The sequence below is a fragment of the Centroberyx gerrardi genome, chromosome 3, assembly GCF_048128805.1.
Source record: "Centroberyx gerrardi isolate f3 chromosome 3, fCenGer3.hap1.cur.20231027, whole genome shotgun sequence".
Lineage (NCBI taxonomy): Eukaryota > Metazoa > Chordata > Actinopteri > Beryciformes > Berycidae > Centroberyx > Centroberyx gerrardi.
The window spans coordinates 4,082,504-4,101,095 of NC_135999.1; the positions used below are offsets into that span (position 1 = coordinate 4,082,504).

Below are 18,592 nucleotides of genomic sequence, written 5' to 3' on the forward strand. Positions count from 1 at the left end.
GCAGTCAAATTTACTGTCACCCCTCTTTTTTATTTATTTATTTATTTATTTATTTTTTATCTTAAAGTATGTATAGGAAACTAAATTGAAATACTATAGGTAGGATTCTATTGGAAAGGAACAAAACCCTGTAGCTTTTTCAATCATAGTCTTATAGGAATCTTATAGAAGCCTGTTAGGTAAAAGAAGAAATCTTCTTGACAAGGGGAACCCCCAACCCCCCACCCCGCCACACACACACACACACACACACACACACACACGCTCACACTTACATTCATACACTCATACACTGACACACTCTAGTCCCCTCAACCTTCAGATCAGTACATCCCACTATGCTTTGCGATGGGCTGACAAGTGGATCCAAGATGGCGTAGAAAGTAAAGCTAGGTAAGTGTAGACTTCCCATTTTCAGCCCTTTCAGTTGTCTTTTTCGGCGCAACGACGCTGACTTGAGCACCGTCTGTAAAACATTAGGAGAGTGGCGAATGTGTTGAGTTCACGCGTGGATAATAATACCATGTCATATCAATTATATGCGCCTAAAAACCGTGGCAAAATTACAGGCCCGAACCCGTTTTGCTCCAGCTAACCTAGCTAGCTAGCTTGCTAACAAGCCAGCCAGCTATTCTTGTTGTGAGCTTGCCAGTTTGGTGCCAAGAAAGGCCCTGTTTTGGCTAGCAAGCTAACTATTAGCTACGCAAACTCTTCTTATTGGCAACACTGTTTGGTCCGTGCAAACGCAAACGATAAGTTAATCAACACAAGTGAAGACATTTTCCATTTTTTTGTAACGCTGTCGTGATCGCTCTGACTTGCAGCAGCCAGGCAAGTTTATCAACCAAACCTCAGCTACCTGCTAAAAAACAAAAACAAGACATTCTCCTCGTTTTTGTTTATGTGCATGCTCTCTCGATGAGCACTAGCGGGGTTTAGAGAAAACGAGCAAGTTTATGGCAGTGCTTTCGACACATTGTTACTAACGACTCAATCGGGCCAAATATGTCAGGATGATGACAGTCGATTTGCTTTTTACAACTATCCCCAGCCAGACGGCTAGCAAGCTCCAGTGCACCGCAGGCGTAGCTGGAGCCCGTAGCGGGATCCCACGACTGGACACTGAAAACCAAGCAGGAGTCCACCCACTGTACCCCGCCAAACTATTTGTTGTTGCTCCGCTGAAGTGGCTCTGGCACGCAGAGGCTCGCGACATCTATTCTTATACAAACGAGAATCTAAAAGCGCTGTTTATATTTTGGTCACCTAATGAAGTGACCTTTTTTTTTAATAGGAGTAAGTATTGCGTTGAAAGCAGCAACCACTATCACAATATAGTTTAGGATACTGCTCAGTTCACTGTCGACTTTTACATTTCTCCTTATTTTCCATTTCTCAGCAGTAGTCCTTGTGTGCTAGCGGCTTTCCAGGCAAGTCCTATTTTGCACGCCACACATACAATACAGCAGTTGCTATGGTTTTATAATGACTGGTTATCACTCACTGTCATAACAGAGAAATGTCAGGTTGTGTCTCAGCTGCCACTATAGGAATGATGCCATGCGATGACTGTCTCCTCAGATGAAACGGAATGTGTAATCTGTAATTTACAGTAATGCAATTTACCTCAGCAGTCCTGACACTGTACAAGTGGTTTCTAAGTTAGTTTAAGTGATAGGCGGACCCTCTGGGGATCCTTCCCTGTCCTCCCACACACACACACACACACACACCAACATACAAACCAATTATATCCCAGGATATTGGTCCAGAGTAGATATTAGTGTTATTACCCGATGGCAGGTGCTCTAGCATTATTTGGCATAACTGGCCAGTTGCCAAACGTACTTAGCCTTATCAGGATTCGTTGTCATATAGCCGACTTGTAATATATTATCACTCTCTTCCTCATCAGAATACATATTAGTCTTTTTGGAGAAAGTGAACTCTGCAGGGATTCACTCTAATCTTGCGGAAAGGATCGGTCATAGAACTAGAGCTATAATATTTTGAAACACTTAAGTATTTACCTCTTAAGACAAATTTTAAAGAGGCAGCATGCACCTAGAAAGTGTCCCAAGTAATTGAGGCTGAATTTGTTCAGACTCCTGTTGTGTCTTTCAAAAAATCCTACTGATGATACATGGACAATATTTTGAGGCGATGGACAAATGAGACTGAATCATTGTCTTAAGGGAACAAAATAAAAATATTGTTGTTCAAAATGACTGCCAAAGTGGCCCATTAGATCCTTGGGGACTACATTTTATTTTTGCCAATTTTTATTCCGGGTGGCATTAAAATAGCCTTAAATCGAACATGCTAAAACCTGCAGACGCCATGCATCAACGCTGCCTCCAGATTCTGTCTGTGTCATGCAGACCAGCATCTACATTAGCAAAACAAAATTTTTGTCTGTCATGGTCCTAAGAGACGAGAGCAGAGCTGACTCAGAGAGAATGCCAGTTGGGCTCGACCAGCTGTTACAAGCAGAGTTGTCTGTTGTTGGATATTCAAGAACGAACTATCTGGACCACTTCTTGCGGGATTAATAGACCGTTTAGTGCAAAAAAATTGGGCCGAAATTGCAGAAGCAGCCAACCCCCCCCCCCCCCCCCCCTTCTCTCACGGTCAAAGCTGAAACGTAAAAAGCGTAACGGTGTGAGATTAATGAACAGCCCATTTTCTGCCAGGACTATCTGACATTATCTGTTTGATGTTGACTGAATAGTTTTCCCTCCTACCAGCTCTCGCATAGTTGTCTGCTGTCTCACATTCAAGGATTCGCTATCTCAGAAGTACACAAAATTACTGGGCCACGGGGCACAATTTTATACTTATTTTATCCCCGCTCATTATTCAAAGCGGAGTCCCAGGGTGGAAATTTAGTGCCAGCTAAATGTTGTTGAATTTTGATCTGTGACTAAGTTTGTTTTACTAGCCCACTTTTCAGGTTAACAACCAGGCTTTTTTTTTTTTTTTTTTTCGATACAAGGTCTTCATCTTCCTCCACCGGCCTGAGATAAGCTTGCAGTGCCAGTGGCGAAGCCGATGAGGTGGGAATCGGACCAAAAGTTACTAGGCTACTGGCCAAGGTTGAAGGGTTTGTGGCCCCCGGTGTTCCCCGGCAGGTCACGCTGTACCCGGGTCCGCGCTGTTTGGTGTGAAGGAGGGCATGCTGCTTCGCTTTATCGCAGACCGGATTATAGATCCTCGACTTGTAGCCCTGTCTCCTTTTCCCTGCTTTGGCAAGGCTGGAGCCTATTAATGAAATGCCATGGGGGCCGGCCACAGAGACTAGGGCTGGGCAGGAGCCTATACTGTATACTGCTGCTGTTGTGGAGGCCTTTTTACATGTGTAATACATATAGAGTATAGATATAAAATATAGGTTCACTCCTTTCCAAGCACAGTGTGAATGGAGTAGAGTAAGTAGAGTTTTATTGGAAAAAGCCAATACGGTCCTACAATAGAAAATAATCAAAAATAATTGAGATATGATATTTTGGCATGTTATCCAGCTCCAGCAGAGAGAATGTTACCATACAAAGTAGCCTGGTTTCCTCTGCTGACCCACAGAGAGCCGCTCCAGGGCTTGGCCTGATTATGATGCTACTTGTTTAACAAATATTTTGTGGCTGGCTTTGCTTCTTGTTGCATATGATTTGTGTCCTGGCTTTGTGGTTAGAACTAGGCTTAAACCAAAAAAAACAAAACTCCCTAGTACTTGAGATTATGTGTTCAGTGTTTCTTCTTGAGAAATTTCTGTCCCTGACATGGCTCAGGGGTAATTTTGGTTATGGGAAGCCATTTCCCAGCCAGATGACAATTCTTCACTGTCCTTACATTTGTTTTTCAGAGACGCGCCTCTGTTGACTGAGAGTTAGGGTTAAAAGCCGCGCGTTAAATATTTTGAGGTGGCTGTGACGACTTGTTCTCGCTGTGCGGAGGTGTCTATTAAAGGCTTTCAGACGGTAGGCCCGGGCCGACTGCTTTTAACACCCCAAACAACCTTGAAAAGTTTCAATCACACGTTTTTTCCAGGATTTAAATTTAGGCCCTTGCGCTCGTTACGCCTAATGTGCAGAAAAGTAGTCTGTCTCCCTCGTCGCGTCCTCCCGCCGCCTCCCACAAACACACGCCGTCTCCTCCTCCTCCACACCACACCAAAGACTATCCCGTTTTACACTTGAATATGAGTGTGAATTTATTAGCGAGATACTCCCCCTTTGAATCGCAGGATGGCGCGGTTGAAACACACACACACACACACACCTGTAATTAACAGTAGAGGACAGCAGGTGCACTCCAGAGGACGCCGCTGAAATTTCAGACCTGTCCAGTAAACACGGTTCCTTGTTGGCTGTGCAAATATTAGGTGTCAAAACATGTTAGGATTCACTATAGGCTAAGCTGAATGCGATACGCAGTCTATCACCAAGCTTATATAAATCCTAGCTGTGCTACGTTTGAATAGGTTAAGTCAATAGTCGGGATGCATTGATGATAAGGTTCAGTGGTAGCGCCAAAATATCCTGATATGGCAGTGTGTATGTAAGCACATGACTCTTGGATATCAACCAGTGATTTTACCCATGTTTCTCAGCTTGTGTGCTGTGTTTCAGTAAAACTCTGCATGTTTATCAGGAGCACAAATGGTATTATAAGCTAAAAAAAAATCATTTGATGATAAACACATAGTCCTACTATTTGTGCGGATCTATATCAGGATATCTTAAAATACAGCATCTCACCCAGCTCTAATTGATCAGTTGACACACAGTGTCGGCGTATTGGTATGAAAAAATATTAGGTGCTTAAACATACCAGTCTTCCTCTATGGGCAAAGCAGCACAGTTAAGGATGATATATTGTCTGTACTTTGCAGCCAGTATAAAACCCATTTTAGATGCTTTGAATTAGCCTATTATTAGGCCAATCCGTAGTAGAGATGTATTGGCATTGACCTTTTGGCTCTGTAACGATGTTACAACACGCCCATCTCCTTCCGCATGCCGCCCAGCACTTCGTCCCTGTCTAACCCTAATAAAGCCCTCATTTGCCGCATTATCAATTATGATAATGCCCTCAGACTAAGCAGCTAGATGTCGCCCAGACAGTCGACTCCAGTGTTGTTGACTTTGGAGCCTGGGATGATAAAAAGTAGGCCCAACAAACTGCCTCAGGCGTCTCATATGACCACCACCAGGCCGGCTCGATGCAAATGTGTTTTAATGTACGCGGTGCGAGCCGAGACACAGGATATGAGGTATGTAGGAGTCCGCTCGCCTCGTCCTCTCTGTTCCTGTTGAGTTATGACACAGACAGCCACATGAGGACATGATTCTTGGTAAGCAGACATCCACCTCGCATGCTACTGCCAGTAAAACATGCAAGTTTCTTTTCAAAGGGGCTAAAGCCATTTTCACTTTTACAGTTCCAGGGCAACTGTATCCAGGGTAGGAAAGGTTTTTCATCTGCCACTCACAGAGGCTTGTGGTTTCTAGAATTCATAATCTTTAACTATTTTAGCAGTAAAATAGTAGAACTGATCACAAAAAATGATTAATAGCTGCCAAAGTGGGTGGTAAGTTGACAACCAGCCACAGCCAATGTCAGCATGTGGCTGCTGGCTGCTGTTGTTTCCCCACCATATTTGTATCAGCAATTTTGTCTTGGTTTTAGATATAAAATATTGGGTAATATATCATATTAAACTTTTTGCCATTCATTAAAAACAATGCAACTTACTTTTTTACTTACTTGTGAGTACAATAGGTAGGGAAACTATTAGTTATTTAACAAGTTCCATTCCTCACACTCAGTAGGTGGCAAATCTTAAATGGGCTCAAAGAAACTTGAAAAAATATTTGTCAAATTTTATCTGACCCAGATCTGGCTGTTTTTGCTTTAGCTGACTCATGTAATGACTAACATTTTGATGGCTTGGAGTGACGTTAAGAGTGGAGTGAAGTGACATTTTGGATGGAAATTAGTTAGTCAAATCATATTTAAACGTTTGATAAGATATATCTTATCAAAATTATGATATGCATATCATACCAAAGCTCGGATGGAAAGGATGGCAAGTTGCTTGTGCCGTTTTGGCTCCAAGGCCCCTGATATGTTCCATATTCTTTATTTTTGTCCCTGTGTAAATCTATAGAGTGTGCATATGGAGTGTGTCTGTCAGCTGTACAACCTACTGATGTTTCAAATTGTGAAAGCAAGTGTCAACAAATGACCCACACTACCCCCAAGACAGAAATAGAATGGAGCCCCCTCTCTCTCTCTCCTGCTGTCGCCTCTCCACATTTCAACCTCTCTCTACTTTGCGGGTATTGTGGCGATTGTAGCACTGAACGGACTTTCTCTGAGTCATAACATTAAGCCATTGTGGAAAGTATAGTACTAGGTATCTGCGGGTTCTTAAAAACTCTGAAAAAGTCTTAAATTATCTCAATTTAATGCTGTAAAGTATGAATATGTCTTACATACAGTTATTAGAGGTCTTCAATTTTTTTTTTTTTTAAGTTTAATTTTAATGCAGTATGATTCTTAAATCTGGTGATATTTAGTCGAGGTGGAGTTGGAAAATAAGGCAAATGCAATGTGTTGTTTCACCCTAAAAGACCTGAATGGGACCAGCAGTAGTGTCTGTTTTATTTCCTTATCTTGCAATACATTACTTGCACTTATAGATGATCAGAGTTTGTCCCATATGCATGTTCCCTCTTAAATTGAATCAGGACAGGGTTAATGTTTCCATCGCATCTGCTTTGATAAACACGGTTGTGCGTCATGTCCTTAACCATTTAATTTCCTAGGGTCATTTTTCTTACACTGCTCATAGCTTATCGTTTCAGAGCATTCATTAGCTATTTTTAATCTGAAATAAGTTGTTTGCCAGCTTTTTGTTTCTTTATTTTTGTTATTTGTCTTAAATTCAATTCCAGGTAGCGTTAATATGGTCTTAAAAAGTCTTAAATTTGGATCTCTGAAACCTGATATCCTGTTTGTATAAAACAGTGGTTCTCAACATGGGGTCTGGGGACCACCGGGGGTCCTTGAGGAGGTTCCAGGGGGTCCCCAGCAAATGGATGAATTGTTAAACTTCAGCATTATTTCATTTACAAGAAGTTAACACAGAGAATGTAGAAGAATGACTGTTTTGATAACAGTTTCACTGTTATCTCTCTAACTACAATATACTATAGATAGTCATGGAATTCTGGACAAAATTATATCTAAAAAAAAATAAAAATGGTCTTCAAATGGTGGGCCGTGGCCCTAATGTGGACTAAATTTGGGGTCCTCCTTGATATGAAAAAGATTGAGACTCACTGGTATAAAACATAACCAAAAAAAAACTTTGACCCTAGTAATGGCCACTGCAACTACAGACCTGTGCCTGGTTGCATGAAAAACCATAGGTGTCAAACTAAAGTTTGTCCCTTTAGGCAAATAATTCCCTGAGGCCAGAGATTTCTTTAGGAGCGTTGCATAAAGCCCCTAAAACGATCTCCTCAGTTTAGGGCGGGTATTTAGTTTTTTTCATCAGTTTCAGCCATAACGCTGCAGTTGAGTTCCTTGTTACCGTGCCAACCGCTCGCTGCGTGTTGACGTTGTCCGCGGGCCCGAGAGGCTCAGCAGAGATCGCTATTATTTTGCAACATCTATAAAACTTCCCTTGCAATTTCATCAAAGTGTACATTTCTGTGACACCAGACCATGTCATACATACTTATTTCATCCAAACTATTTGTGTGTTAGAAACGGACTGGCTGCAAGCTAGCTAACGGGAAAATGCATTGAGCAAGCTGCTAGTGGTGAAGTTCAGTCTCGACTACCTAGCTAGATAGACTGAAGCCTCCCATGCATAAAACATAATTTTCTTTGACTGTAGTATTAATTTATCTGAAAATAATAGCAAAATAAAACTGGCAAAAATACTTCAGAGACCATGGGAGACACAACACTTAAGGAAGGGAAATGTCCTTAAGGGGCTTTGTGCAACGCATCAGCAATAATATAATGATGACTTAAGGATCTTTCCTTATCTGCAGATTTATTTAAGGATATTCCCTGAGCGGTGAGAAAGTGGGTTTTGTGCAGCTCACTTGATTTTAAGGTGAACCTTAAAGAGAGCTTAAGGTAAAAGAGTTTCTGTGCAGCCGGGCACCGGGCTTCTCGTTCACTCTGTATCTCTTTGTCTTCCCCCCCCCCACCCCACCCCCCCCCCCTTCCCTTCTCCCTCCAGACGTTTTGTCCCTGAGTCATGGCGGACAGGAGAGCGGAGAAGTCATGTGAAGAAGCCAGCAGATCGTTAGCCAGGCGGGAGTACGAGGTGGCGGTCAGCCACAGCACGGATGCCCTGCTGGTCCTCGGACCCCCGGCCCCACCCTCCGGAGCCCCTGTCCCGCCGAGCCCCCCGTCCCTAGTCGCCGCCGCCGGGCCCCTCCGCAGCCGCGCCCTGCTCTACCGAATCGCTGCCCTCCTGCAGCTGGTGAGGACAGTTGTGTTCCAGACAATGTTGTTGCCCTGGCAAACATGCAGCCTATAGTTATGAATGAAGTTACCTAGGTGGACAGTAGAGCTGTTATGACTTATTGAAATGTGAAAACTGGGGCTGCTGCGAAATAGCTGCAAGAATACAGTAATATTCCCAGGTTGTGTGTATGAAAAGGGTATTATTCTATATTCCTCTCGCTGCACACACAGACATACACTCCCTCTGTCTCTTTCTCTTTCCCTTATCTCTCTCCTCTTGCTTGATCTCTGCCAAATTGCACTTCTTTCCGCTCTCCGTCACACCATTTGCAGAGAAATCGCTGAAAGCATTATTATTTAAAAACTATGAAAATTCCTGAAGTTATCATTTTAAGGCAGAACTCCTCCACGCCCCTCGCACAGTCGCCACCAAAGAGAATATCATTCTCTCCCTGTCCCGCATTAATACGCCATTACGCTGAAATGACGTCGGTTCATTGTACTGTAATTCCACAGTTGGACTCTCTAATCTAATCACTGGGTGAATTAGCATGAAAAGACGGAAGAAATGAGAACGATTAACCCTACATTTTTTTTCCATTTCCACGGTGCAGTTATGTTATCTTCCTTCGGCACTAAAATTACACCAGTTACTTAAGCCCTGAGATTATGGAGGCTGCTTAAGTCCCATAATTATATAGCGAGGGACTCCGCCGAGAAGCACAGATAGCCATTCTTGGAGCTTATCTTAAGCTCCGAAACCTGGAACACAAGGTATTCTCATTTGTCATGGCTACCGTTTTCCTACTTTGATTCCTGTGTTGTTGTTTTTTTCTCTCCTTGTGCCGACAGAAAAACTATGATCAAGCAGATGAAGACTGCAAACATGGTGAGTAGGAATTCAAAGTGGGACCGTCTGCTAACACTATGCACCCTGGTTTCTTAAAGCAAGGGTTGGGATGCAAAACATGTTGCGGGACAAGCAGTCATTTTTAACATGCTTGGGTTCCGGTTTGCTTCATTTGCTGAATCCAGTCTGTTTACTTTGTGTCTCTTTTGGTGAGTACCATTGCCTCTATTCAGACTTGGTTGACGGAGGCTAAGTAAATGGAAGGGTTTGGGTCAGGAATAGGTCAAGTCCAGGGTCAAAGTTCATGCTCCAGTGAGGGTAAGTGTTGGGCAAGGTCAGGGTTAGACAGGCTGTGAAAAGCCTGATGTAGCAGGACACTGCCATGCCTCGCTCTCCTCTGGGCTGCTATTTAGTAAGTGGCAACAGCGGAGGAGTGATCTATCATTCTAATGTTAAATAAACCACAATCTCTCCTATCACAAACGCTAATCAAATACGAAAGACACTGGACTACCCCCTTCATTCTGTTTTTTAAGAGAATAGACATGGAAACATTGCATTCATGAGAATAAGCTGAACTGGTTCTCTCCCTCCCTGTGCCCTCTGTGTTGTCTGTCCTGTCCCAGTCCTGGCGGAGGAGATGGCCAGGGGGGACGGCTTGCTGCAGGCCAGCCTGCGCTCCATGCTGCTGGATGGCAGCCTGCAGGAGGTGGCCAGCATCCTCTCCAAGGCCTTGTATGGAGAGCCACTGGTATGACTAAAGCACAATGGATATATACAGTACATGCACACAGACAGACAGACCCCCCCCCCCCCCCATATATGATGGAGGGGTCTGTCAAGTATACACTTTATCCATTTTTTCCCCCCACTTTGCTTGTTTCTTGTGTTTTTGACCCTTTCTACTTTCTCACTCTCCCCTCCACTTTTCCTAACCGCTGTCTTCATACGTCAACTCCTGTAATTGCTGCCAAGTTGCCTCCACCTCCCTTTGCCTCCGTTGCCACACACACACACACACACACTTATATCTTGTCCTCCTCCTTTTGCTTATGTCTCCTCCTCCTTCCCTGCTCTCCACTCCTCCACATTACCCGCTTCTCCGTCACTCCATCAGGGTCGAGCAAAAATCCCCTGGCAGACGGGGCAGTTTTGGCCGTCTTTGGGTTACGATTTAATACCGTCCCAGACAAAATTTGTGGGCAAATTCTTTGGATGTGAGCGACGGTTGGCAGTCTTCGGTGGTTCAGTGTGACAAGGTGGGGGACGGGCTGATTAAGTGCATTTGTGTTGAATGCTGAGCTCCAAAAAAAGTCCAGGCAGGGTCTGAAATTTAATAATCACTTGTGTAAATTGTGTAAACCAAGGTCAAGAGACATTTTCTGCAAGTGGGGGACGATGCCAGCTGCTAGTTAGGGCAAAAGAAGACAAAGTTTGGGCCTATTCCTGGACTCAGCTGGGGCGGTTATCTTTCCTCCTGCGCCTTAATCTGCCTCCCCTTCTTTATCTGCTCCCCCCCTCTCCTCTTTCCTTCCACTTTTTCACACGTCCTTTTCAGCCTCCCACGCCTGTCCAGCTCCTCCTCGTCCTCCCTGTCTTCGTCTTTTAATATAGACCCGTGTGATGTCAAGCTAACCCGCAGTGGACACAAAAGTGTTTGATTTCGGTTTCACAAAAAAAAAAACAGCTGGGCCAGAAAATCTAGCTTTTCTGCACGCACACAAGTTTGATAATGTGAACTTTGGAATCGAAAAGGAAAACAAGAGGCGTCTGTCATTTATTGACCACTTCATTCCTCGGTCCTGTGCGGCGCTGGCGCTCCAGACCTGCTGTGGTTTAGCCGTCATGGAAGCGTGTCGTGTGTCATTCTGTACCCGGTCATAGGACGTGGCCAGCTGTTATCTTTTGTCAGTTTTACTAAACCAACCAGTGAGAGATCCCATTCAACAAAAGAAAAACGGAGCACCTTAACCAGGTGACTCAAAATACCACATGGGTCCGCATTGATTGGAGACTGCATCTCAAGTGTTTGAGTGCTTTTAGCAATCAAAGTACTTCACAGAAAACAATGGACATGAAAGAGATGTAAAAAAAAAACCAGAGGAGAGCACTGCACTATATGAATGCAGGACAGGTGCTCAATGGAAGCGTGTATTTACTTAATTAACAATCTTGCTGGTTAAAAAAAAAAATAAAAAAAAAACACCAGCCAAAGTGTAATAACATAGATCTCCAATCGAGAGAAGGAAAAAACAAAGCACTGCATCTACTGGTGCAAAAGTAATTAAAAAGCCTTTATTAAAGTTATTATAGTGATTTTTTTTTTTTTTTTTTTTTACCAACAACAAATATCCAATAGAACCCGATCTTATCAGCCTGACTCACAATTTTTCACATTCATCACATTTTCAGTTTCGTGACAGTACTGATTATATTATGATATCGTAATAAAGATCCTATGTGTCTTTTTCTCTCTTGCACAGAATGGCATCGTCACAAAGGACTTGACCAGATTAAAAATGCTCCTCTCAGAAATAGAAGTAAGTACCTTGTGGGGTATTGGGGGCAGATACCTTTTTGCCCTCCTTTGTTCATGCCTTTTTGCCGCCGGGTGGTTTTACAGATGATCGTTTAAGGCTCGGAGGCAACAGTCGTAAAGATGACTAATGGCCTGATTCCGACGCTGACTTAATTATTTTGTGGTCCTCTGCCTAGCTTGTAGCTATCGTGGATTTATTACTCATTTGTCTGTAATAAGTCCTCCGGTCCCACTGCTTGCATGGCTATGGCACTAGTTGGCATAATGGCAATACTGATCTCTCTCCGTGCCCCTCTCTCTCTCTCTCTGTTTCTCTGTCTCTCTCAGGGTGTAAATAGAGAGATGGTGCCAGAATACACAGATGACCAGGAGGAAGGTGAGCAGATCTTTTATTATTATTGCCTGTGCCCATCGATGCGCTGTAAAACTCGAGATTCATGAAAGGGAAAGCAACAAGCTGACAAATCGGCACATGTACCTAACCTGATCTTCATTTTCAGTTTGACAAAGGAGACGCTCTTTGTGTTTGGAAAGTCTTTACTCTGGGTGTCCTCAGCAGAATCCTAGTGCTTGTCTTTCTTTAGGAGAGCTTTAAATATGAATCCGATAGCTGACTGAAGCCAGTCGTCCGATGTGTGGATGGCTTTAGTGCTGTGTTGTGCTGACCCGTGGCTGTGTGTGTTGACAGAGGTCCAAGATGGCTGGCAGTTCAGGCCTCCTCCCCGAGGAGTCACCAGCAGTGAGGAGTACACCCTGTGTAAAAGGTAACACAATCCGCCCCGCAGTTTGCATACAGGCCTGACTGATGCAAAATTTATTTATCTCTTGATTTACAATGTTTGGGAGGAAAATTTAATGATATCTTACATCCACCCATTAAGATTTTATATCGACATTTGCTTGTAAAGTGTCTCTCAAATATGGCTTTCAGGGAGTATTTGTGATTTATTGTGAAGGCTATTTAACAAAAATTTGTAGTTGATTGCCTTAAATCATTATCATCTCTCCCTAGACCCTTTTTCTTTTCTCTAGGATGTTTTAGCTGGGCCTGTAGCCTTATGTCCCACTGCAGCACCACTAGTACTGTCTATGTAAAACAATGGAATTATTATTATGGGACTGACTGTTGTGTCAGTTTACCGATATATTGGGCCGATGTTGGCCTTTTATATTGGATATCAGGCCTAAATGCATTTCAGAGGCTTTTCCACCCTGACAAGAATAAACTTCTGGGGTAAACTACTTCCCAGCACACCAGCGGTAACTAGCTGTATAGTCACCGTGCCGTTGCCTTTCACCCTAGGTACTTGGAGCAGGGCCTGTGCCGGTACGGGGCCCAGTGCACGTCGGCCCACTCGCAGGAGGAGCTCATGGAGTGGCAGAAGCGCTACGCCTCGCGCCTCATCCGCCTCAAGCAGCAGCAGGAGAGCAAGCACTTCACCGAGAACTACATGGAGACCCTGATCGAGAAGTGGATGAACTCCCTCTCCCCGGAGAAAGTGGTGAGTGGCTCTTCGAACGCACCAGTCAGCTCAGTAGATGGAGCATAGCAGGAATACTGCCGGGGTTTGGGGTTCAATTCCCATCGGGGACACCCCAATACTGTCACAAAACCCCTCTTGGAAACCCAGTGGGGACGGTACCCAAACACTAGAAAGACTCAGTCAGTAGCCTTTATACACACACACACACACACACACACACACACACACACACACAGACAAAGTACCGTTGCTGGATTTTAGTGTCATTTAGTTTTCTAATTCGATTGAGTATTTTGTTTGTGATGTTATTATTTTTTCTCCTTATTCTCCTTTTGAGGTTAGATGTTTTCTAAGGTACCACTGTTTTGTTTTTTAACCTCACCTTGTTCCTGTTCTGTGTTTTATTCGTTTTTTTAAGTGCAAAAGGGATCATCTCAAAATGTTTATAACATCAAATCAGTCTGTTTGGTAACTTGAAACTGTAGCTCTGTTGACCAAACACTTTGGCAACAAGATGGGGAAAGAATGCCAAATTTTCTTAAAGGGCGACATTGAATGACATGCATTAATAACCCTTGGGCTTGGGCCATGTCTTGCGAAAGACTTTCTTAAGTGGCTTTATAAGACGTATTTTGAATTTTGCCCAAGTGTGTGTGGTTTCTCTTCTAGTTGAGTGACTACTTGGAGGGTGTGAACGTTGATACCAGCTCCGGCCTCTCCGTTACCGTCACCACCAAGAAATCCTCCCACTCCTGGACCTTCTCCTTGTTCTGCAAGGTAGGAGGACAAGCACTGACACATTCAAATGTTTTCTTTGTCCGACCGGTTCATTTGTCAATACGACACAGGAAAATGACGCTGCGCTGTACAGTGCTCACCTTCGTATTATTTGTATCCTGATATGTGATTGTCCTGATTCTCCATAACTAGCCGGCTAGAAAGCTGTACCGCATCGCCCTGCTCTACGATGCCCACCGGCCTCACTTCTTCATCACGGGCGTGTCGGCCGGGGAGCGGCTGCAGGCCGTCCCCAATGGCTGCCAGGAGTGGACGCCAGGGGAGGAGGCTGCAGGTGTGTTGCATGTCCTTATTTCACCACCAGGGATGAGATTTTTCAGGGTTTCAGCTTTTTCTTTCTCACTTTTTGGACAAACAATGCCCAAAGGTTTCTACAGGAGAATGCGCTTTTCCTGGCTCTGTTTTTTCCTGTTTTTGTGTGTTTTCCTGATCACAACAATGTAATGTTGACATCGAACACATGACTTGACATGGGCATGGTGTGTTTGTGCGCAAGTGTTATGTGGCTTGGATAGGATTTGTGGTTTTTAGCTCACGTGTCTGAACTCATGTTAGTTCCCATGTGCCAGATGAATAAGATTTCCTCAGGACAGCCACATTTGAGCTGTTGCAGGGTATCTGCAAGTCCTGGAAAAAGTCTTAAAATGTCTTGAATTAAAAAAAACTCAAGGCCTTAAATTCAGTTCTAGAGGTCTTAAAAATGTTGTGGTTTCTCTGTGCAGTTTTTCCCAGTGATATATTATCTCTTTCCCACATAGGTTTGTTTTCATTTTCATTTCATTTCAGTTGCCAAAATCGTCTTGTACTTCATTTTAATCGGCATGTTAAAACTATCTGTATCCATCTGTATCTTAAATTTAACTTGATGGAATTTGCACAGATCCTGTGTTGACTGTGCTTTAGTTTCCTTTCATTTGAATTAATTTTACAATTACAGTTCTCTCTTCTGCTTTCTTGCCATGATATTGAATGTGTGTTAATTCTATAGTAAATAAACGTTGTTGTCCTGACAGTGGCGGCGGACAACGGCCTGGACCACTGCGTCTACAAGGTAGCGGTGGGCTTCAGCACAGAGATCTTCGGCACCTTCCGACAGACAATTGTGTTTGACTTCGGCTCGGAGCCTGTGCTGATGCAGCGGATCATGGTGGACGCCGCCTCAATTGAAGGTATGCTGAAATCAGGGCATCTAGAGGTCTTTGAGAAGTCTTAATGTAGAAGTTAGAAGTGTTAATGTATTAAATTATCTAAAATCAAGGCCTTGAAAGGTCTTAGATGCAGGTAAATATAGCCTTATGGTCAATTTCAGAGCTCTTGGTGGTGGTGCTCTTAATAATGCAAGCTAGATGTAGATGGTATATCTATCACTATGCAGGCACAAATCACAACCAGCATTATAGAAAGACGCTGTTTCAGGTTTCGGGGGGGGAAACTGCAGTAATGGTAAAATGTTAGTGCTTATGGCTATATGGTACCATGAACAGAAGCCTGTTTTAATGTTTTTATGTATATGGACACTGGAGTGCTGTTTGTGTTTGGTGTCTTGGTGTGTGTGCATGCTTGCCTGTACTTGCCTATCAGAAAATACATCTGGGTTTGTTGTGAGACAACAAAGCTAAACCGAAGCAACATTTATCAACAGACAGTAACAAAACTTCAAAAAATGTAAGAAATTCAGATCCGACCGCAAAGCAAAAAAGCCCCCAGTTGATTTAGATTAGATTAGACTAGATTCTTTAATGACCACACAGCCAGGCTGGTGGAATTTGTTTTCAATACATTAAGCAAGGTTCCAACATAAAAACATAAAAACATCAGTACCAGAACATACAATCAGTACAATATACAGTACAGGACCCACATCACAGTACAGTAAACATCACATATATTGCACAACGTTTCATGGCCATAGTAATAGATAACTGAATATGAAACAAAACATCATATTGATATTGATTTCATTGTTGTAAAGTTGGCTGCAAAATAAGCTCAACTTGAGGACATTTATATTGAACTTATTAAGGTCAAAAGCTGTAAATATTTGGTGAATATCTTTAATATTGCTTCAACACAATTCATTATTCCTATGCATTAGGGCAACTACATTTTGACAACATAGGATATGCCAACCTGCATTTATTCTCACATCAAAAATAAAAAGTCACTTGTTAAATTCTCTCAAGATGCTAAAATTGCTAAAATAGGTAAAAATGCAATGTATCTAGAATTTAGAAAATTTAATGCTGAAAAAATGGAATTTAAAATGGGATCCTGTGTATATGTGCACTATGCTTCGACTTAAAAGCCTTCATTCGAGCATGGATAAAGATATTTTAAAAATCGTTTGCAGGTTTCACTTGTGTACAAGGGCCAAAAAATGTCTAATTCTGTTTAGAAAAGCAAATGGCATATATGAATTATATGCAGAAAATAATTTGCTCTGCTGTTGTGAGTCAATACCTAATTTGAACTGTCAGAATCTCTTTGGATTCATCTCCACTGCTACATAGTCATACGAACTTTCTCCTAATCGAAAATGTGACCTTTGTGATATTGATGACATCTGCATCACATAGATGAATCCAGTGCTTGATATAACTAAAAAAAAAAAAAAAATTGGGTTTTTATTTTAGAAACAAGTCTTGCTTTTCCTTCGAGGCCAAAAGGAGACTTGTTGCTGCCACCTTTATGTCTGTGCTGGACTATGGCGATGTTATATACATGCATGCATCTTCGCAATGCCTACACACGCTGGATACTGTCTACCATGGAGCACTGAGATTTATTACAAATTTTAAATCCCTTACTCACCATTGCTCTTTGTATGCTCGGGTTGGATGGTCTGCCTTGTCCACCCGCAGACTTAACCATTGGCACATCCTTATTTATAAGGCTATTCTTGGTCTGCTTCCATCTTACCTACGGATCTACATCCTTCAAAAAAGTATGGGAAGTTATTGTCTTCGCTCCCAGGACTTATTCCTACTAACTGTCCCTAAAGTCCGTACTGAACTGGGAAAAAGGGCGTTTAGGTATGCTGCTCCCTCTGCTTGGAATCAGTTGCAAAATTACCTGAATCTTCGGAAGCTGGTCTCACTGGATGCATTTAAAGTGTCTCTAAATGACTTGGAAGCAAACACATCTGGCTGTAGATGTTTTGAATGTTGATGAAATGTGTTCTTTGTTTTCATTCTAAATTGTTATGTTTGTTTTATGTCTGCAACCATGTAACTGTGCTGCTGCCTGTCTTGGCCAGGACACTCTTGAAAAAGAGATTTTTAATCTCAATGAGACTCCACTCCTGGTTAAATAAAGGTTAAATAAAATAAAATAAAAACTGACAGGATTTGACATGGACATGGACATGGTGTAGTTATAGCAGATTCTGTGTAGTAGTAAAAAGAGGATGCCCATTCCACGTGTCACAAAAGCAGTTGAGTGTTGCTTTCAACCATCTCCCCAACCCTTCTCCTTTGTCCCCCAGACCTGGAGCACCTGATGGCGGCCAGGCAGCAGCTCCTGATGACCGCCAAGCGCTGGGACTCCTCCTGCAAGACCATCGTGGAGTTCTGCCCCAACGAGACCATGGCCGAGCTGGAGCGCAGCCTCCTCGCCCGCTACCAGATCCCTCTGTCGGCCGACCAGCTCTTCACCCAGTCGGTCCTGGACAAGACCCTGACCAAAGACAACTACCAGGCCCGCCTCCACGACCTGCTCTACATAGAGGAGATCGCACAGTACAAGGAAGTCAGCAAGTGAGTGCATCGGTGCAGATGAACATAAATTCAGAGGGAAGCAGTAAATGAGCAGTAGCTGACGAGCACTTGCATTATTTATTATGAAAATATACAAGACACATGAGACAGATTCATTTTTAGTTCTTATTTCAGACAAAATATGCAATATGTTAAAGTGTTGAGTAATTGTTCACAAAGTATTAATATTTCCTGGCATTATTTGTAATACATTTAGGTGTCAGGAGCCATGGCACTGGTGGTAAATGCGGTGTTTGTGATCCAGGGTTAAAAAAAAAGTATATATACTGTATATACACATTGTTAATATATTTTTATTGAGGTAAATGTGACAATATATCATGATAAGGATTTGAGGTTTTATCGCCCAGGCCTACTTATTTCAAAAATGCCCTCTCAAGCTTAGTTCTGTGAATATATGTAATTAAGTACTTAAACAGTTGCTTGATCAAAAGATGTATTGTTTTTACAACAGGTGAATGAAAAGTTTGCATGGGTCAAAAGTCACAAAAGAAAGGAAATTCACTTGATCCCAAAGCTAACTAGGCGAACTAAGCTAACTGTCTAGGGTTGTTCCTCTTGCACAAAGCTTGACAACTGCCAGTCCTGTTGGCGTTCACTGCACTTTAAACATGCCAGCTACTCATCAGTGGGCTGCGATTTGGATGCAGTTTTC

The 18,592-nt window shown here is 42.8% G+C and overlaps 1 protein-coding gene across 3 annotated transcripts in view; it reads left to right on the forward strand.

Moving 5' to 3' along the window:
* The first annotated feature begins 369 nt into the window (after positions 1-369).
* Positions 370-18,592, forward strand: part of helz (helicase with zinc finger) — a 65,464-nt gene continuing 47,241 nt past the window's right edge. For 2 of the 3 annotated variants that reach the window (XM_078291535.1, XM_078291540.1), the window contains exons 1-13: positions 377-393; positions 2,996-3,056; positions 8,261-8,506; positions 9,343-9,379; positions 9,967-10,091; positions 11,824-11,880; positions 12,207-12,255; positions 12,568-12,643; positions 13,183-13,381; positions 14,033-14,140; positions 14,294-14,435; positions 15,175-15,330; positions 17,646-17,916. In XM_078291535.1, the coding sequence (XP_078147661.1) occupies positions 8,279-8,506; positions 9,343-9,379; positions 9,967-10,091; positions 11,824-11,880; positions 12,207-12,255; positions 12,568-12,643; positions 13,183-13,381; positions 14,033-14,140; positions 14,294-14,435; positions 15,175-15,330; positions 17,646-17,916 (1,448 nt within the window). In that variant the 5' untranslated portion in view covers positions 377-393; positions 2,996-3,056; positions 8,261-8,278. Of the gene's footprint in view, positions 394-2,995; positions 3,057-8,260; positions 8,507-9,342; positions 9,380-9,966; positions 10,092-11,823; positions 11,881-12,206; positions 12,256-12,567; positions 12,644-13,182; positions 13,382-14,032; positions 14,141-14,293; positions 14,436-15,174; positions 15,331-17,645; positions 17,917-18,592 lie in introns of all 3 variants that reach the window. The other variant, XM_078291537.1, reaches the window with a different exon arrangement.